Consider the following 21,431-nt stretch of genomic DNA (forward strand, 5'->3'; position numbering starts at 1 on the left):
GGGATTCGATCCCAGGTCTCCAGGATCGCGCCCTGGGCCAAAGGCAGGCGCTAAACTGCTGCGCCACCCAGGGATCCCAATTCTTTTCTTTTTATATATATATTAAAAGATAGTTTATTTTACCTGATATGAAATATTTCAAACATATTAAAAGAATGATCATATAACAAGGATCCAGATTCCCTCTACCCAGGTTTGGCAAATCTTATCATTTTTACCTTATTTGTTCTAAATCTTTTTAAAAACTATAATGAAACATAGACATAGTAGGAGTCTATATATCTGTCTCTCTCATTTAATCTTTTCTCCCTCCTTCTAGAAGTTTACACCATCTTGTATTTGGCATCTATTCCATCCATGCATTTCTTTTATTGTTTACTTTTACATAAGATATAAGCATGCATAACAATAGACAGTACTCTGGGATGTTTTAGATTTCTTCTTCTTCCTCTTCTTCTTCTCCTCCTCCTTCTCCTCCTCCCCCCCTCCCCCCACTCCCCCCTTCTTTCTTCTTTCTTCTTTCTTCTTCGCAGTTATTTTTTTCAGCAAGTTAAATATATTGTGCCACTTTCTCTGGCCTGCAAAGTTTCTGCTAAAAAATCAGCTTATAGTCTTAATGGGACTTCTCTCGTACAAAACACATTGTTTTTCTCTTGCTACTTTTAAGATTCTCTCCTTATCTTTAACTTTGGACACTTTAATTATAATGTGTCTTGGTTTTCTTTGGATTGTCTTATGTGGAGCTCTCTGTACTTCTTTGATCTGGAATGTATGTTTCCGTCCCTATGTTAGGGAAATTTTCAGTCATTATTTCTGCAAATGAGTTTCCTGCCCCATTGTCTCTCTCTTCTCCTTCTGGGACCCTTATAATGCCAATATTAGTCTATTTGGTGTTGTTTCATAAATTCCTAAAGCTGTCTTTGTGCTTTTTCATTCTTTTTTTTTCTTTTTTGCTGCTCTGATTGGGTGAGTTCCACTGCCCTCTGTTTGAGTTTACTGATCTTTTTCCTTCATCTAGTTTGCTCTTAAACCCCTTTAGTGTATTATTCAGTTCAGTTATTGTTTTCATCTCTGTGATTTCTGTTTGGTACTTTCTTATATTTTTTCTTTCTTTGTTGAAATTCTCACTTTGTTAATCTTTGTTCCTCTGAGCTCAGTGAGCATCTGTGTGACTGTTATTTTGAACTCTTTATCAAGTAAATGACTTATTTCCAATTCATTGGGGCTTTTTCTGAGATTTTATTTTGTTCTTTCATTTGGAACACATTCTTCTGTTTGTTTTTTCTTGACTCTCTTTGTTGATTTTTCTACATTAGATAAAACAGCTACCTCTCCAGGTCTTAAAGAGATGCCCTCCTGTAGATGAATCTTCTTGTTCAAATTTGCCCTAGGTCTTGTTGTCCCTTAACCCTTTATGATTGTATAAACAGCATACTTGGTCCTCTGTCTTTCCTAGTAGTTGAGGGGGTACCAGGACCTGTCAGTGTCAAAGGGGAGGATCTTAGCACCTATATTCAGTCTAATTGGAGGCCAGACCTCAGGTAGCAGCTTTTAAAGTTTGTACATATACCTCTTTCAGGGAAAGAGCAGGAAATGGGCATTTCTGTTTGTTTTCTCTGCACTGAGCCCTGGAGTCATAGCTAAGTTAAGAATTGTTTGTGTGTTTGCTTGCCATGCTGTTGAACCTGTGAACATACGCTCTGGTGGCCTTTAGAACCAGGCTTTCAAGAGACGTATCCTCTGGGGGCCAGCCAAAAAAGCTGGGGTGCCACACCTGAGCATAAGCTCCTTTCTTTGAGACACTGATGACCTGGGGCAGGACAGAGGGAGAGTGCAAAGATGGTAGCCACTGGCTTCCCTGGTCTCTGGAGAGGATAGAGGTATGTATTTCTCAATTGGCCCCTCAGGCCACTGCTATGAAGATAACTTAAGAGTCTCTTCCATAGAAAGACTGGGATTCTCATTCTGCTCTGTCTCTGCTACCTTGGGGGGTAGCTGATTAAGAACTGTTTCTCCATTTGTTAGGGTGCTTTGGGAGCCAGGATTGTAGGCACTGCTGGCCTCCAGAGCCAGGAGCTCAAGGATGGCTCTTGGGCAGTAGCTATAAAATCCATGGTGCCCTTGTGTGCACAGGCTTATTTCCAAGAGATTGCAGCAAACTGGAACAAGGCAGAGGGAAAGCGCAAATGTAGCATCCCCTAGCCTCCCCAGTCTTTGAAGAGGATTTCAGTAGGCCTCTAGATGTGTATTATATTAGATGCCTTCCCCTTCAGACTGAAACTTTAAGCAAATAGTCCTCTTTCACAGAAAGACTGGGTATTTCTGTTTCCTCTGCACAGGGCCCTGGAGGAGAGCCACAATGAACCATTACTTTTTAGTTTACTATAGCCTTGTTGAGCTCATGGATAGAAGCCCTATTGGCTTTCAAAGCTAAATATTTTGGAGGCTTATCTCCCAGATGCAAGTCTTAAACATTGGGGCATGAGCCTGGCTTGTTCACTGTCCAAGCTGTAGTCTTGAGTATATGGTAGGTACTTAATAAAAACCGTTTGAATAAATGAATGAATATGTCCTTCCTTCCTTTCAGTGTTTTCATCGAGGATGAGGATGTTATCTTTTATTTGTTGGTATTTCCAAGGACACAAGAAATGTCTGTGATTCTCATGTTTTATTTTAGTCAACCATTTTTATTGAACATATGCTGCATGCCAGGCACTGGGCTAGGTACTGAGGATACAACAGTGAATAAAACTGAGAAAACTCTTATATTCACACACACTAGTGAGAGGAAATGGATAACAAATATAATAAAAAGTAAATTATTTGATTTTTTTGCTGATGTTGGAATAGACTATTCCTCTTCTTGTTTCTGAAGAATAAAATGAACCTCTTCTGTAAAAAGAAATTGTAAGTGACCCAAAGCCAACTGAGGCAAACAAATTCACTCTTGTCCTGAAAGAAATGGGAATATGTTAATTAGAAAATGGTAACTAAACCTCTGGAAAAGTGTGAAAAAAAGAGAAGGACAAAAAAAGGATCGGGCAAAAAGATGGTTGCTACAAGGCAGAGATTCCTCTACCGCTGAGCTGCCTGCCCTGTCATTCTGCAATCTTAGCCTGGCTGCTTTCACCACATATGTGTCCTTCCCAACCTTGAAAGCCCATCATGATGTTTGCTGGCAGGATTTTGAGTGACCCTGAACTAGCCGTTGCCAAGGTATCTCTACTTACTACTCAAAGCAGGAATAATAAATCTGCCTATGTGCTGTCTCCTTCCATTTCAAGGCACACACAGTGAATTCAGAGCAAGGGGTAAAGAGAGTTACTGCATGTAAAAATAGCCTTGTGCCTTAAAAAAAAAAATACTTTTTTTCATAAATAAATGCATCATCTCATTGGCTCCTTTTAAGACCACTGTGAGTTGATTAAGGTGAGGATTATAGTTAGTATGTCCATATAGCCCCAGTTAACCCTTCTTTTGTCCCAGCATTCCATTTGGCTTAGCACTTATCCTGGACATTTTAAAAAGATTTTATTCATTTATTTGATAGAAACAGAGCACAAGCAGGAGGAGCAGCAGGCAGAGGGAGAGGGAGAAGCAGGCACTCTGCTGAGCAGGGAGTCTGACATCGGGCTCAATCTCAGAACCCTGGGATCAGGACCTGATCTTGTCTTGAAGACAAGACGTTTAACTGACTGAGCCACCCAGGCACCCCCTGGATTTTTTTTATAGACTTAATTTTTTTAGAGCAGTTTTAGGTGCACAGCAAAATTGAGTGAAAGGTATGGAAATTTCTCCTAGGCCCACTGCCAGTGTACATGCACGGCCTTCCTGACTATCCACACCCCCAGCAGAGTGGTACGTTTGTTACAGTGGGGGAAGCTGCATTGACACATCATCGCTCAATGCCTAGAGGTCACGTTAGAGTTCGCTGTCAGTGTTACATATTCTGTGGGTTTTGGCACACGTATGATGACACGTCTCTACCATTATAGTGTTGTACAGAATAGTTTCACCGGCCTGAAAATCCTCTGTGCTCTGCCTCTTCTCCATCTTCTGGATTTATCAGTTGGTACTCAAGCGTAATTATAATTTCATATTTGAAAATATTTTGATAGAAATGTTTACTTCAACACGGTAAAGCTGCTTTCTTGGTTAAAAAGTAAATATTTTTAAAGTACATAAGTTTAATTTGCCTTTCAGAGTGGTCCCAACATAGGTGATAAATTATGTGGTCTCCATAATCACAGTCTGCATTTAATGCGGAGAAAAACTGGTTTCCACAGAGAAAGGGACACTCCCTGGTGTGTCTGGCCAATCAGGAGTAGAGCAGGACTAAAGCCTTGAGATCTGAGTTCTGGTACTTTCTATACCAGAGACACGAGTCCCACCGGAGGGACAGCTCAGGGTCTCAAAGCTTACCACATTTCTGCTGTATTTAAAGTAGTTATGAAAGCAGGATTCTATCTGTATTTCTAATTCAAGCATGAGAAAAGGCACTAAGTAAATAAATAACGTACCCAGTAAAGGATCAAAATAGACCACAAGAAGCCCAAGAAATAGAAAATCAGGCAGGCAAATGAAGACCTGTGTGGAGAGGATGTATTTCAAAGGAGTACTGTGCTTTTGGAGAGGATTCTATAAAATGTTAAGTCAGAAGAGAATAGCATCTTCACTGACAAATGTTTGGTGGTATTTTGAGACTGAAATTAGTTTCATTTGCATATTTCTGGGACATGGTACATCTGTTTATCCAGCAAAATGAGTCTAGGTTCTGATCAAATACATAGTAAACTTACCCAATATGGCAATTAACCATTCTGTAGTATCGCCCACATGTAATTTTAATACAGTGTTAGTTAGCATCCTAAAGATTGAAGTGACTCTTAACTTTTCCACAGCAGATCAGAAGTACATTATTTCAAAAAGGGGTCGGTTTTCCTAAAGACCAATTTCTCCTCACACTCGTTTTAAGATGTAGTATTTAAAATACATGCTGATGTAAAAAACACATAGTTACCCTACATCAGATGGGAGTGATTACTCGTGTGTAAAACCAAGATCACAAGGAGCAGGGTAAATGACCAACACATGCAAGGAAATGGTAAATAATACAGAATGGTGTGTGGAGTTGACATTTCCCCTTCCAGGGTTTTTAAGATGCATGGCATTAGATGCTATCCTGCTGAAAGGATATTTAGGTGTTTCTCTTTATTTGTAAATGGTGTGAATATACGCTTTTATTTTATTTCTTTATTTTCACCAGGCCTCTCTATCCGGAGCGTGTGCTGGAAAGCAGACCGCCTTCTAGCAGGGACCCAGGACAGTGAGATATTTGAAGTGATCGTGCGCGAACGAGACAAGCCAATGCTGATCCTGCAAGGCCACTGTGAGGGGGAGCTCTGGGCTCTGGCCCTGCACCCCAAGAAGCCACTGGCTGTGACAGGCAGTGACGACCGCTCTGTCAGGTCAGGCCTGGGCAATGGCAGTTGTCATCTCCCTGACTGCCTTGGGATTACAGATTTATTGTGCCCAAATTTGCTTGTTATTTAAGAGAAGGATAAACCATAGTACAGAAGCACACAAGTTCCAAGAGGAATGTTGAGACATTTAGCTCAACAACACTTGGCTTCTTAGCATTTTGTTGTTGCTATCTTTCTTTGGCTTCATCTTAAGTCATGAAAATGCTCTGAGAAGTGAAAATACACTGCTACTAGTTAGATAGGCTCCCATTTCTCTTTCAGTTGAAGATGTGCATTCATTTGTGGTAAGATTATATTTCTCCCTTGTATGTTGGGTCCTCTGTAGGGGGCTACACATGGCATTTCACACTTTTGTTATAGACATTCATCTCCATTGGTGAATTCATGAGTTTGTCTTCATCAGGACTTAAATTTCTGATTTTCAGGATTCTCTTCAGTGTGTGAGTAAACAAGTATTTCTTTGCATATTCTCAGATGGAATTTTGAACATTGTCCTCAAATCAAAGGAAAGTGCTTGTTCCTAAGAAAACAGGCAATTTTATTAGGGCCTCAAGGATTCTTGCTGTGGATCATTTGTTATTTTTTGAGAGCACAGCATTGCATAAAATGAGCAAAATGAGCATACTTCCAGTATCTCTGTGACTGTTGAAAGGCTGATCATAGGTTTAGAGGTATTTGAGGAAGGCTGTGCCCTGACTTCAGTATTTCTGTATTTGCTGCTGACCTTTAAATGTGCCCAACAACAAGTAGGCCAGAAAGAGTGCCTGCCAGTGGCAGGGAGAGGCTTCTGGGTCGATTGGTGATTGATTACTGCTTTTGGGCTCTAATAGCTGAATTAGAACATTGTAGACTAGACTGGAGGTTCCTGCTTCTCCTCTGCTCTTGTTCATACTGTACGCCTGTGAATCTGATCAAGGCACAGTGTACTCACTAATGAGGTATAAATCCAAAAGTAAATCCATTTTGTGATCTCTACCAAGCTCTGAAGCCCCCTCAATCTAAAAGATCACACTTGTCTCCACATGGCATAAGTATTTATTTGGTTTAAAGCTTTTCTTTACTCAACTTACTCTATTTTCTTCCTTTACCTTCCTTGACTCTGAGCCTTCTCTCAACAGGCAAAATGGTGCCACCATGTTGCTCAAGCACCTGAGATACCCGATTTATACACATCCAGATAGAAATGATTTCAAGGAAAGTCTTTGGCTTTTATATTTTGGCAACTTTGATGTGTCTTAGAATTGCAAACATCTCCAAGGAGCCCTGTCAGAATTTGTCATATTCCCCTTAACTATGAATTTGGCTAAAATTACAAACAGTCTTTTACACTGAATATTGAAATTTAAGAAGAGTCTAAGTCCTAATTTCTTGAGAAAGATCAGCTTAGGGATTTTATAAGGATGGCACAGTCTACTGGGGAGTGATAGTTTCTGCATGTTAGTAAGGCAAAGCTTACATTGCTTAAAATAGTACAAGGCTAAAAACAGCGTGAGATGATGAATAATGGACGAGGTATCGAAAGACTACCATGAGCTTTAGGCCCAACGGTGCAGGCTGCCTCAGGGATCAGTAAGCTCTTCACTGTGCAGCTCCCCATTTTCAGGAGCATGCCTCCATCTGGACCATGATTTTGTTTTGTTTTTACTTTGTTCTGTGCATAGGCTGTGGAGCCTGGCCGACCATGCCTTGATTGCCCGCTGTAACATGGAGGAAGCAGTTCGCAGTGTGGCTTTCAGCCCCGATGGATCTCAGCTGGCCCTGGGCATGAAGGATGGCTCTTTCATTGTGCTCCGAGTCAGGCATGTACCGATATGGAAAATGATATCAGAAATGCTCTCTTGTTGAAACTAGTTCTCCTGGCCATAATGTATGCCAGGACTTCAGGAAAAATGCTTTTACTCTTTCAGATAGAACACTCTAGATTCACAGTGCCCTATCTGTAATTCCTAAATCCAAACATTCCAAAAATCCAAAGTTCTTGGGTAATTTATTTGACAGCACATCTTGACCAAATGAACTGATTTGAGACTGTTTATGCCTATTAATCTCTCAATAGGAATAATTATCATGCGATATGCTACAAAAATATTAATGTGGTTAATATGGGGTGCTGCCCTAACTCATACTGGGGATGTTACATAATATATTGTATGTGAGCCTTTCTAAAATCCAGTGAATAATGAACTTCCAAGCACAGCTAGTCCCAAGGGGTTATGGGCTTGTAGGAAGCCAAGAAAAGAGAAAGAAATGATAAAGCAGTCTCCAGCAGTGCCAGATTTTTAGAGGTAAGCTTGAGTAAAGGATTTCTTCCACTTATAATGAAAAAGAAGATGGAGTATCTCATATTTATTAACATCCTGTATTTACTGGACAAAAATTATGACTCACACTTGTAATTTCTCTAAGCACACTGGTTGTTTTTTTGGCTTACACAATTTGTGATTACAGAAAGAAAATGAAGCTGTAAATTAGACACTGCATGTTTTGTACATAGAAAATTCTATAAAGCTTTGAAAAATGATCTTGGCGTAGTTTATTACACTAAATTCTCATTACCAGCCACACATAAGTGATTACTGAGTAGGTGGGCAACATTTTCTTTCTCTGCTTAGCGGATGGTCTGAAGAGATGGCCGATTACCAGATTTTTTTCTTTTTTGTTGGATTTCCCAGCCAAAAATATCCCCCAAAACTCTATTTGATGACATTACAGTAAACTCTAATGTGATTAATAAGAAATAGCAAGTGAGGACAATTACCATGTAGAAGCTGATATTTGCCATTATTTGTGCACTGAGTTTGTTGGGAATAGAAGAAGTTGTTGGTACTGGCACAGGGGACCTGCTAGTCACAATTCTGTCTCATGGTGGCAACTTTCCAATGAGGGCAGCAGTTCTTACCAGAACCTGATCAGAAGGGACACAAAATATTCCAGTGTCTGATACATGTATGCATTGTTGACCTTTCGTGGTGAAGATTAAATAATTACATGAGAATTTAACATTTAAAAAAAGTCATTGAGAAAAAGTAACCTGATGTAGTTTACCTTCCTCCGGGACATGTTTTTAAAACACTTTCACAAACCCCAAATTTCTCAAAGCACAAAGTTTTAGGGAAAAATAATACATAATTGACCATGAAAGCCAATAGGCATTTCATTAAGTTTTGTTGTCTTTACTTTGGAAACCCAAAATATCATTTAAAATGTTGGTTGATGTTGCCTAAAATGGCCAGAAATGAAATGGTGTCTTCTATCTTTCTTCAGCAGTTAATCTCGGAGTTCCTGTAGGTGTCCTCTCCCTTTTGAAACAGCCTTTTCTCTGACATACACATTTTAAGACGTGGCTTGGGTTCCTGTTTCTAGATTTGCTGCTTATCCCCTTTTATTGCTGCTCTTTATTCTTATAGAGATATGACAGAAGTGGTTCATATCAAAGATCGAAAAGAAGTCATTCATGAAATGAAATTTTCTCCAGATGGCTCTTACCTCGCGGTGGGATCCAATGACGGCCCAGTGGACGTGTATGCCGTTGCCCAGCGATACAAGAAAATTGGAGAATGCAGCAAGTCCCTTAGTTTCATCACACACATTGACTGGTCTTTGGATAGCAAGTACCTGCAGACCAATGATGGCGCCGGAGAACGCCTCTTCTACAAGATGCCGTGTAAGTTACGTGGGTGTTGGGCGTTGGACAGAAACAAGACCTTGAACCACATGCAGCAAACATGTATGACTGTCGTCATGATCTCAGGGCAAGGAATATTTTCAGAGACGCCACCCCCCACATCTCAAACTCTCCAAGAAAAGATTAATACATTGAAACATATTAAAATAAAAACTCAAGGCACAATGAAAGGGGTCACAGCAAGACAAGGCACAGACTGGACGGAAATGCTTGCAATGGTTATAATGGGCAAAGGATATACACCTAGAAGTTACAAAGAACGCCTAAAGATAAGTGAAAGGAAAAGGATCCTAGAAAGATACTGAAAAATGCTAAATGTAAAGATACTGAAAAATGCTAAATGTACCAGTATGCATGTTCCTCATTTGCTATGATAGTTTTAGTCCGAAATCTGTGTTCTTCATAAATAGAAGTCTTTAGGATATCATTTATTGAAATATGCTAAGTGGGATTTAAAACACAATTTTTAAAAAAGTTTTTATTTATTTGAGAGTGAGACAAACAGTAGGTTAGAGAGAGCGAGCGAGAGGGAGAGAGCACAAGTGATAGAGGAGAGGCAGAGGTGGAGGGAGAAGCAGGCTCCTGCTGAACAGGGAGCCCAATGCAGGACTCGATCCTAGGACCCTGGGATTATGACCTGAGCCGAAGGCAGATGCTTAACCGACTGAACCACCCAGGTGCCCCTAAAAAACACAATTTTTACTTGTCACCTCCACTCTCTTTTTTAGAAGAGGTTCATCAGACTTCTATAATATTTAGTGACATTTAGTTTGTTACACTACAATGGCAGACATAAAAGGCAAATTTCTGTATTGTAATCTTTGCCTATGATTTTTTTTGATAGAAGGGGATATTTTTAGTATTTATCATGAATCTTGTCATCAAATAATATTTTCTTAATCTTTTTGTTGAAAAATCATTTACTAGGAAATAATATATACCATCCAATGTAATTTCAGCTTCTAAAAGAATCTCTGCTCTGTCAAATTCATCAGCGCACCATCACTAGGTACATATTTCTGTGTGTCTACTTTCTTTGCTTGCAATTCTTTCATATATATTTTCCATATGTGAAAAATCATGGAATACATGTTTATCATTTTCAATAACAAAGTAACATCCTGCTCAGTGATAATAGCATAATTTGCTTTCTTGTCCTTCTGTTAGTGAGCATTTGGGCTCATTTCTGGTTTCTTTGCTGGTGCAGATGGTGCCTCTCCAAATATCTTTGTATAAGATATATTTTCTTTCCTGAGTTACTTCCTTGAACTGTATTTTCCAAAGGAGGAATGCTGGGTTAAAAACTATGGTGTGTCAGCTCTCTGATTTTATGGTCGTCTGAATGAATTTTTATGGGATGCCGTCACAGTCCAGAATTTCTGCATGCCAGTATTTGACATCGTACCAGTAATGTATAAGAGTGTCTGTTCTCGCAGATTCTTTATTTGAAAACATTTATTTTTGAAGAAGAAACTACGAGATAATACACTAAATTGTCTTGATTTTTGAATTTTAAAATTGTATATGGTTAGACATTTTCCCAAGCATTTGTGTATCGTGTGTTTCTGCCTTTGCATGCACCTGGGTGACGTCCCTCAGCAGCCTTTGGTACACACTGGGAGTTGTGCCATACACTTGAGAACATTTTTGGCACAACTGTCAGAACTATTTTCCCTAACTGCTTATATTTACTTCATCAGAAATGGTGGATTTTCATTGTCTAATGCTTTTAAATTTAAATAATATCCATTAAATGTTTACACTAATTATTGGAGCCTAAATTTTTTAAAAAAATCACTTCTATGATTCTTCGAATTATGAAAAGTAGTTCAGAATAAGCTTTTTTTTTTAAAGATTTTATTTATTCATGAGATAGAGAGAGAGAGGCAGAGACACAGGCAGAGGGAGAAGCAGGCTCCATGCAGGGAGCCTGATGTGGGATTCCATCCTGGGTCTCCAGGATCAGACCCTGCCTGGACTGAAGGTGGAGCTAAACCACTGAGCCACCTGGGCTGCCCCAGAATAAATTTTTAAACACGTAGCAAAATGTTGGTGACTAAATATATGATTTCATAAAAATCTCTTCATCAATAATACAAAGCATACTATCTGTATAGTACTTTCAAATATTACAGTAAATACAATGATCATTTTCTTTCTTTTCTCCGTATCTGAGTTTTGATCATGCACTCTCTCTAAACCATGCTGGAAGAAAAAAAGTCACCAATTGGGAAAAGAGATTAAAATCTTGAGTTTCCTTGGTTTATTAAACTTCTCTAAACCTTTATAAGAAAAATGGATAAAGTAAATTAGAATGTGCTTTTTATTTAAATGAAACATTATGTTACTGTGTGTTGATTGTTTCCAGCTGGGAAGCCTTTAACAAGCAAAGAAGAAATCAAAGGGATTCCCTGGGCCTCCTGGACGTGTGTGAAAGGCCCTGAAGTGAGTGGAATTTGGCCAAAGTATACGGATGTCACTGACATCAATTCCGTGGATGCAAATTACAACAGCTCAGTGCTGGTTTCCGGCGATGATTTTGGACTGGTTAAATTGTTTAAATTTCCTTGTCTCAAGAAAGGTAAGGCCACAAGAGAGATTTCACTGAATAAGTATTTAATCTAGAATGTGTACACAGTGTAATTAAGACTGATTTTCTTTTTGTCTCTTCTTGCAGATTATTCATTTTTGTATTCATTTTTACTCTTTTACACTTTCAGATAAAATATGTTGCTGATATTATTTACTTTTGATGTTCTAAAATACAGAATTTTACAAATTTAAGGCATAATTTGTTTAGAGTTATTTCTAGCCAGTTTGTGATTCGTAAGCTTTATGTTTCATTTTTTAAACAAGTCCTAGTTTTGTTTTTATTTATGTAAATAAACACTCATAATTTAAATTATGTATTACATTAAAATATTGCAATTAAAATCCTTTAAGCTGCACGGCTAATTGTGCTTATACATGGAAAGCCAAGCAAAGTCCCTCTAGACATACTTAAGATAAAAATCTAAGATAAAAATCTAAAGGTGATTTTTGTGGTGATAACACAGTTCGCAGACCCCTTGTAGCACTAATCTTGCAAAGCTAATTTACATAACTGGTGAAATTTTTGAGAGGGAAGCTTGGTTCAAGAAAATTCTCCCCTTGCCTTTTGTTGTTTTGTTTTATTATTGTTAAAATCTTGTCACGTCAATTTTGTGGCATCTTCAGACTTTGTAGGATGTGACTGGAATAGCCATGTAATGACCCTGTCTTTTTCTTCCTTACAAAGCTGAGCCAAAGCCCCTACACAGATTTTTCTGAGACCGCCCACCAGCACCCTGAAAACCTGATCTTCAGAAAGTGATCAGTGGGGACGTGCTGTGGCCTAAAAACTCGCTCACTTGAACGATTTTAAAATTAAGAAGGGAAAGGGATTGAAAAATGTCATCAGAAGGTCATTTTCGGCTAACTGGCAGTTTTGAAGCTGCAACAGTTACAGTTGAGAATTGAATATAAAATGCACAGCAAAGCTGCCATCATTTACACTTGACAAAATGGCCATCACTTTAAAATGCTTGAGGCACAAAATTACCTCAACATGCCTAATTCACACTCTTCTCTCCCTGATGGGTCTTTTGAGACAGGGCCTATCCTGTCAGATTGAGCGATGTACTTGAGGAACTTGAGTTAGGCAACCAGAAGGAATGAGGGAACTGACCAGAAACATCACCGGGGCCAGAAGCAATACTGTGGGTCTCGAGGATCAGGACTTGGGAAGAAGTTAACTCGCCAAGAATTGGTGTTTCCTGCGTATCACCCCGCCTTGTAGGGTGGTCTTGGGCCTTGAAACAGGAATGGAAACAGAGATGGTGGGTTTGTTGATGAGAATGAGGGAGGGCGAGGGAGGCACTGAGCAGTGCTGTCTGTCCAAGTGAGACACCTTGATGTGTAAAACACCCCTGAGGACGCTGGCGTACAGGAGACATTGCAGAATAAGGGAAGGTTGACAGCTGAGTGACAGTGTGGTGGGAGGAATAAAACCCACCTCAGCAGTCTGCGGAAGTATCCATATTTTCATAGCAAATTGACTTGTTCTACTTTTCATGGCACACGGTTTATAAATCTTGCAGTTTGCCTCAGAGACATTCAGACTTTTGTGGCCTTTGTGTGCCTGAACTCACACACACTTCCCTTTTGTGGCAGGGAAGTTCAGAAAAGCGTGCTGTTGACAGGAACAGTAACCGTTGGTGGAACTTGTTGCCCAGGGTACCAGTGGCAGGAATTCCCCATGAGCAAGGGCTGGTGACCATGAGAAGTGTGGAGGCTGAGCAAACATTGTAGTTTTCCACAGTGATTAAATAAAACTCACAATCCAGTTAATTGACACATTTGCAATTAATGTGTGTAGGCTTCTGCTGCACAGTATGCGGACATGAGTGTTCTGCAGTTAATGAAAATGCTGACAGTGGTTTTTACTTTTACATCGCCAAACCGATTTTTTTCATTTCATTTTGACAGTGTTTAAATCTATTGAAATAACTAGTGTCGATACTGATAATTTTCCCTGATGTCATTTAGACTACATTCTGTTTGACCATCACTGTACAGAAAAATCCAAAGCCTTGCTCACGGACATTTGCCATGTCTTAGCACCTTGGCACCACTCCTTCTCCAAGGGAAGGCTCTCCTGTTTGACTGACTTGTGTGCTGCTGCCCCATTAATCCTTGACACAAACACAGCCAATATATGTACCCACACAGTCCTTGAAGAACTCCCTCCTAAAATAAGTGTCCTGGATGTTGTAAGACATGGGTTGCATAAACTCTGGACCTTGAGAAGAAAAGTATTGGGTTTTAGTAGAGCGTGGATGAGCTTGATGCAGTACAGAAACACAAAAGTCAGCGTGGCTGGAGTGTGATGAATGAGGGGAGCATTGTGTAATCAGAGGCTTGAGAGGGCAGTGGGGACCGTGTCATGAAGGGCCTTATAGCCACTGTTAGAAATTCGGGTCTTATTCTAAGTGTGGTGGGGAACTATTGAGGGCTTACAATGGAGGAGTGACATAACCAATCTAAGTTTTTAAAAGATCACCTTGATACCATGTGGGTTGGGTTAGGGAAGGGGAGGCTTCAAGTAGATTCTTGCACAAATCTAGGTAAGAGACGATGTGGCTTGGACAAAAGTATTAGAAATAGATGTGAATACAGATGCCTGAGGTTAGGAAACAGTGTTTAGATAGAGCTGAAGGTCTTGCTGATGGATTGGATGTGGGAAAAGAGAGGAACTGAGGGTGACTCGTAAGTTTTTGGCTTGAGCAGGGGGGTGGCTGGTGGCACCATTTATGAAGATGGGAAAATGAGCATGGAAAAGGCTGTGTCTGTGTGTGTGTGAGAGAGAAGGGGATAAGGAAAAGGGGAACTCCTCAGACTGTATTGTCCACGATAAGTTTGAGGCACCCGTTAGACATCGAAGTGGACATAGCACATGGGCCATCAGCAATCCAGGGAGAATTGAGCATCAGAAAATGAATGTTTGGCAGTGGAGGGCATATCAACGGTACTTACAGCCGTGGGAGTGACGGCCATCAGAGAGGAGATGAAGGCAGAGGCCTGAGACTTCCTCGTATTTCAGAGAACAAAGGGAGGCCTTGTAAAGTGACAGTGTCCTAAGCAAAGCCTGGGAAGAGATGGATGTGGCCTCCCTTTATTCAATAAACATTTGTTACGTACTGTTCTAGAGGCTGGAGATCCATCAACAAATCAAGCACAATTCCCTGCCCTCATGGAACTTTTGTTCTTCTGAGGAAGTAACAATAAACAAAATATAATCACATCTCGTGTTTAGACAGTAGAGTGCTCAGATGGGGCAGCTCGGTGGTGGTATTTTGAATAGTGTGGTCATTTTCACCTTCACATACACTTAAAGCATTACCTCTCCAATGAGCATTTGAATTTGAAACACGTTTTAGTCGAACAGATGGCTTTCTCTCCCATTAAAGAGGTTCCCTCAGAGGGCCTGTTTCTGAAGGAGGGATGCGGTGCTTGCTGGCCTCCTGAGTTCTCCCATAGCCTTTGGAGTACTAGGCTTCCACATGATAGGATGGACCCTGCTTGTTTCAATGACTGCCTTTGTGCTGCCCTGTACCAACCCTGTACTCGAGACCTTAGTAGTACAGCTACAAGCAGTAAGTGCCGAGAGCTTTCCTTCTGCATTCATTGCCTGGGGATGGTGTTCACTGAGTAAAGCAATCAGTGCAAGGGAACACAATTTCATTCTCCCAGCACTACATCCATATGACCTTGAACAATAATTTGACTTTTTTTCCCCACAGAATTATTCTCTGTTTCCCTATTGCAGAGGACTTCCTGTCTTGTATTTAAATAAGAATGTGTAAGATAATCGTTCTTAGGTGTTTTATGTTCAGAATCAGTGAAGCAGTAGCCATTATCTGGAACAGGTTGAGACGTGTCTTCAGCTACAGGACTGAAATTTTAAGGCCATTTTTAGACTAATCCATACTGGAATCATTGAGAGAATTTTGGAAGCCTTTGCTTGTGATGATACATAATATTGAAAATTATATTTTCTAATATACTTAAAGATTTTATTTTTTCAACATGAATAGGAGTTGAATTTTTTAACCGTGAATTTTATTTTTTTTCATTACTAATCTTCTCCTCAAAAATATGTTTTCAGGAGCCAAATTTAGAAAGTATGTGGGCCATTCTGCACATGTCACAAATGTCCGCTGGTCCCATGACTTTCAGTGGGTATTGAGCACGGGAGGAGCTGACCACTCAGTTTTCCAGTGGAGATTTATTCCAGAAGGTGTCAGCAATGGTCTGTTGGAAACAGCACCCCAGGGTAAAACCAATTATACTTTTTCAGCATTTTTTGTCAATAAAAATTTCAAGGAATGTCTTAACATCTCTCCGGGAGATAAAGACTTAAAGCAGTTTTGAAAAATTGATTCCTATTATAAAATTTAAAATTAAAAAGAAAAAACCTTTGAGACACATATGGGTCGGTTGGGTAACTTCCTTCAAAGGATTTTGTTTATGCCATACAAGTTGAAGGTCAAAGGCTTACATGAAGAATTAGCCTTTGAGAATAACAGGCACAAAGACAATTTAGCCTCTTTAGGACAACTGAAACTGTGGCAGGTCTCCATGGTGAGGCAGCAGGGAGACAGAGTAACCTTGGGAGTAGGTGTTGGCTTCATAATGAAGTTCAAAGATTGGCCTGCAATTGGGACAAATGTGTTCCATTTCAGTGGATGTGTAGTCTTTCTATTTACTGTGATACCAGCAGAAATAGATGGCATCTATTTACTGTGATTGCCAGGCGATACAATTTAAAACCAGGTAGGAAATATTTTCATCAGGAGAGTTTCTGCAGATTTTGATGGTGGCAATTACCACCACTTGGTAGACATGGCGGCAAAAGAGTAAGGGGATATTTATTGAACTAAACAGTTGGATTTCCTTTTGCTCCAGGCTTCGTTTTGGTAGAACCTTTCCCTGATCTTTTATTTCTTTTGTCTTTTTTTTTTTTCTCTTTTCAAAGTAAGATTTATCTTATTTTTTTTTAAGATTTTTTTTTAATTTACTTATTCATGAGAGACACAGAGAGAGAGAAAGGCTCTAGAGACACAGAGAGAAAAGCAGGCTCCATGCAGGGAGCCTGATGGGGGACTCGATCCAGGGACTCCAGGATCACACCCTGGGCCAAAGGCAGGTGCTAAACCGCTGAGCCATCCAGGGATCCCCTCAAAGTAAGATTTAAAACTCAAAGATTTATTATCTCATAGAAGTGTGGAAATGGGTTCATCTTGCAGGGAGCGGTAGGAGGAGGTAGTGGTCCTGGTCTGTTAACACTCCTGAAAGGGAATGTGCTGATCTTAACCAAAAGATGGGTGGGGGGTGGGGGAGTTGTTTTAAGAACCTACATCAAAGTAAAACAATGGCATAATGATGTTTAAATTGACTTTGCTAAAGTAAAGAAAATATTTTTTAAAATATTATAAGCAACTTGCTCTATAAAAAAAATAAATAAATAAATAAATAAAATATTATAAGCTGTCTTGGGTCTTAGAACTTTTGCTTGTTTCTCATGGGTTGTGTTTCTACAGAAGGTGGCACTGATTCCTACAGTGAAGAATCTGATTCGGATTTATCTGATGTGCCAGAATTGGACTCTGATATTGAGCAAGAAACTCAAATCAATTATGATCGCCAGGTCAGTAAGCAGAGAGCCTCAAAACAGATGCTTTACAGCCCAGAATGTCGATCTCCTTGGATTTGGATGTTGCACTAAAAATGGCCGGTACTTATGCAGAAGAGAATCAAGACAAGAATAAGGAAATCACTTACTTCTTGTCTTAAGTACAGATTGAAAATAAGGCCTTTACCCATTCACATTATTAAAACTTTTTATGTGGGAGGTAGTAGCAAATTTTAAAACTGACCCCATGCAGGGTTTTCTGCCTCTCTAGCACCCAAAACTTTAAAATATTTTTTTGCAGAAAAATATGCAAGTAAGCTACAGGAATTTTCATTTTCTTAACATCATAAAAGCATATGTTTTCTTTACAGAATTGGTAGCCTCAGAGCCATGGTCATTTGGAAGGGACCTGGTACCCTGCTTTCCTCTTTCAACTTACATAGACCATTATGAAGACCATTATCCATTTAATTAAAGTAAAAGCCCAAATACAATACGCATGATCTCACATCAGAATTCACCTCTAGTAGAAAAGTTACACAATCATAATCAAATTGGGTCCTAGGTTTTTGAAAGCAGACATTTCATTTTAATGCTAAACAGTGAGTGTTAAACAGAGCAGTCCTTCACAGTAATCTGGGGACTTGTCACTTTTTATGGTTGATAACCATAGGTGTTCTATTTTCTTCCTTGTCATTTCACAGACGTATGTGAAGCAGACTCTGTACATGAACATAGAGTGAATAAGATTTCAGGCTCCAGACATAGCAACTGTCAGTGTTGCCCATGGAGATTAACCATACAGGCCTGTGGCAGCTGCCATGTGTCATGTGGCTCTACAGGGCTAGATCCTGTGCTTTAGATATACCAAGTCCAACCCACGATAACCCCAAGAGGTTAAGGACTTTGCCCACGTCCACATCACCCAGGGTATTAAGAGAAGAATGTGGATCTGGGCTTCTCTCCAAAGTGCACATTCTGTGTATTGCTTGGCTTTGCCTCAGCAATAAGCGCTGAAACCTTTCCAGATGACTTTTTTTTCACCCCATAATCATCACTCACTGATTCAGTGTTTGAAAAATTAGTACAAAGGCAGTCCAACTGATGGTTTGGGTCAAGTTCGTGACTAAATCAGCTTGACTGTGCATCAATACAATGTGTTATGCAATAAAACTAAAGGTGAGGATTGAAAGGAAATTATTAACGTGGAAATATGCACACGCCAAACACTATTATACCCTGATATCAAGGGGAAATGGAATTTAAGCAAAGTGAACATAAAATTTAGGGGGGAAAAGGCAATTTTCTTTTGTTGGGAATTTTGTATTTAGCAAAAAGCTGCTGGTTTAAGAATGGAAAGATTTGTCTATACTGAAATCCATGCTTAGGATTTATGTATTCCCCCTGCCATCTTATTTTCTAAATCTTTCATCTATATTATTTGATTTACATTATTTTTTGTTGCTGTGTTACTTGAGCAGGAAGTTTTATTCTGTTCTAGAGATGGGAATTTTAGGTCCACAGAGGTTAGGTTATGAGAATTGTTCAAATATGCAGTAGAAATGCCAAGCCCAAAATTCATTTCTCTTGAGTAGTTGATGAGCTGAAGAAAAGCATCATGGGCTCAGATGGATAATTAACTTTAGCTTTTATAAGCTTAGTTCATTGCATCTGCAATAGACAAAGCAGTAATGAGGTATCTTCTGATTTCCTTTTTTTTTATTTTAAAGATTTTTGGTTGAATCCTAAACCAGAGACTTTATTACAATAATATATCATAATAAAGCTCTATCACATGAATTTTTCCTTTATGAGGGTGAGCAATTATTAATAGATTTACTTCATCTTGAATGTGTTAAATTGCTATCTCTTGATGGTAGGGCATGAATACATGATAAGAAAACAGATTACTTTTTATCTACATTTAGATTCGATTGTAGGAAATGCTCTCTGAGTTAGTTGCACATTTTAGATCCTAGGTTAGACGAAGAGCTTTGCTCTAAATCTCAGAGTCTGATCTGTCAAGATACATGAGATCACAAAAGAAGATTATTCCAAAGAGTGATCACCAGGATTCATGGGGTCTGCATTTTGCAAATGTCAGAATCATCAAGAGATTTCTTGCCTTAGAGGAAATATAGCAGAACATTTTATTGATTTTTTATTGATAATTTTATTGAATAATATCCTTTCTTATTTACCAGAAAATTAATATATTTTCTGAATATACATTACTTAAACTCAAGATGATCTAGAATCCCAATGATTCGAAAGGTATTTCAAGACAGTTTTGTTAGAAAGTAAAATTCATTCTCATTTCTTATGTTCTCAATTTGGTTTATCTTTTCAAAGAACCAACTCTTAGTTTGTTCACCTTTTCTATTGTCTTATTTTCGATTTCATTTATCACTGCTCTAATCTTTATTATTTCCTTCCTTCTGCTAACTTTGGGCTTAGTGTGTTCTCTTTCTTATTCCTTGAGGTATATTGTCAGGCTGTTGATCTGAGAGTTTTCCTTTTTCTAAGTGTATGTGTTTATAGCTACAAACTTTCCTCTTTTCCTCTTAGGATTGTTTTTGTTGTATCCTATAAGTAATGTTGTGTTTCCATTGTCTTTTGTCTCAGATATTTTTAAAATTTAGTTTTTGATTTCTTCTTTAGTCCATTGGTTGTCCAGAAGTGTATGGTTTAATTTCCACATACTTAAGAATTTTCCAGCTTTCTTCCTGTTCTTGATTTCTACTTTCATACCGCAGTGGCCAGAAAGCATACTTGATGTGGTTTCAATCTTCTTGAATTTGTTGAGACTTGTTTTGTGGGCTAACATATGATGTATCCTGAGAATAATGCATATCCTGCTGCTGACAGATGGGATGTTCTGTATATGTCTCTAGTGGGTTTATTTGGTCTGCAGTGTTCTTCATCTACTGTTTCTCCATTGATGTCGATTCTCTGTCTGGATCATCTATCCATTGTTCAGAGAGACATTTTCCCCCAACTATTGCACTACTGATGTTTATTTCTCCTTTTAGTTCTTTTAGTATGTGCTTTATATATTTGGGTGCTCTGCTGTTGGGTATGTATTTAAAATTGTTTTATCTTCTTGATGAATTCACGCTTTTATCATTATATAATGACTGACTTTGTCTCTGGTGACCATTTTAGCTACTTATTTTCTCAAAAACTTGGTTTCCTACAGTTAAAGATCTGAAAATGCCAAGATATTAATATGTTTGAAATCTGGAGAGTCTCGAATAAATGTTTCTGCTATGCTTTAAGGTTTACAAAGAAGATCTACCTCAGCTAAAGCAACAAAGTAAAGAGAAAAACCATGCAGTGCCCTTCCTCAAAAGAGAAAAGGCTCCTGAGGACAGCTTGAAACTCCAGTTCATACACGGGTGGGTGCTAGTCACCAGCCTTATCAGCAGACCACTGGGTTCCCCTCTTCTTGGTGCTGTCCCACTTCAGGCTGGCTCTTCTCTCCAGTGTGCACTTACCTGAAGTTAATATCTTAACCATGATTCTCTGTTCAGTTGTGTCAGTTGATGTTCTGTAGCCATAACAACGTGTGTCTTTAGATTTTTCATGCTTCCTTGACTTCCATGATGCTTATGTTTCTGCGGCTCATTGTTACTGCCTTCCATCCTCTCCCCCAACCCTGCTCCTGTGACGCCCATATCTCTGGCTCTGTTTAGCTGGCTCCACCTAGGACAATATTTTCTTCAAACAATTTTGATCACATATGCCCAAAATAATTTTGATTCTTAAAAATACTGTACAATCTTTCACATTTGAAATTGACATCTAGAATTTTTCAATGTTAGGTTAAATGATTGTGAAGTATATAATATCTAGTGTTTTATAAATATATCATTTAAGGGGATCAATTGGAACCTAAGTGTCATAGATACTTGATTCCCACCACCATCAATTAAAAAAAGCTCATATTTCTATATTTCTATGCTACTTCTCCCATAGAGTTTATACTAATGTAGTATTTTTATGCTTGAAAGGCTTTTATCGATCACCTTACCATACTTTTTGCAAGGAA

At 39.0% G+C, this 21,431-nt stretch overlaps 1 protein-coding gene and 1 long non-coding RNA gene across 2 annotated transcripts in view; one reads left to right on the plus strand and one right to left on the minus strand.

Moving 5' to 3' along the window:
• The window catches only part of EML6 (EMAP like 6), a 274,701-nt gene that overhangs the window by 156,390 nt on the left and 96,880 nt on the right, over nucleotides 1–21,431 (plus strand). Inside the window, 7 exon segments of the mRNA XM_038551275.1 lie at nucleotides 5,267–5,468; nucleotides 7,145–7,282; nucleotides 8,891–9,147; nucleotides 11,537–11,749; nucleotides 15,854–16,021; nucleotides 17,289–17,395; nucleotides 20,660–20,778. Of these exon segments, the coding sequence (XP_038407203.1) occupies nucleotides 5,267–5,468; nucleotides 7,145–7,282; nucleotides 8,891–9,147; nucleotides 11,537–11,749; nucleotides 15,854–16,021; nucleotides 17,289–17,395; nucleotides 20,660–20,778 (1,204 nt within the window).
• Nucleotides 2,686–20,924, minus strand: LOC119873677. The gene is made up of 3 exons (XR_005365991.1): nucleotides 20,878–20,924; nucleotides 8,242–8,388; nucleotides 2,686–2,952 (listed from the first exon to the last, which is right to left on the minus strand). It is a non-coding gene; the product is annotated as an uncharacterized LOC119873677 (long non-coding RNA).

The sequence above is a fragment of the Canis lupus genome, chromosome 10 (assembly GCF_011100685.1).
Source record: "Canis lupus familiaris isolate Mischka breed German Shepherd chromosome 10, alternate assembly UU_Cfam_GSD_1.0, whole genome shotgun sequence".
Taxonomy (NCBI): Eukaryota; Metazoa; Chordata; class Mammalia; order Carnivora; family Canidae; genus Canis; species Canis lupus.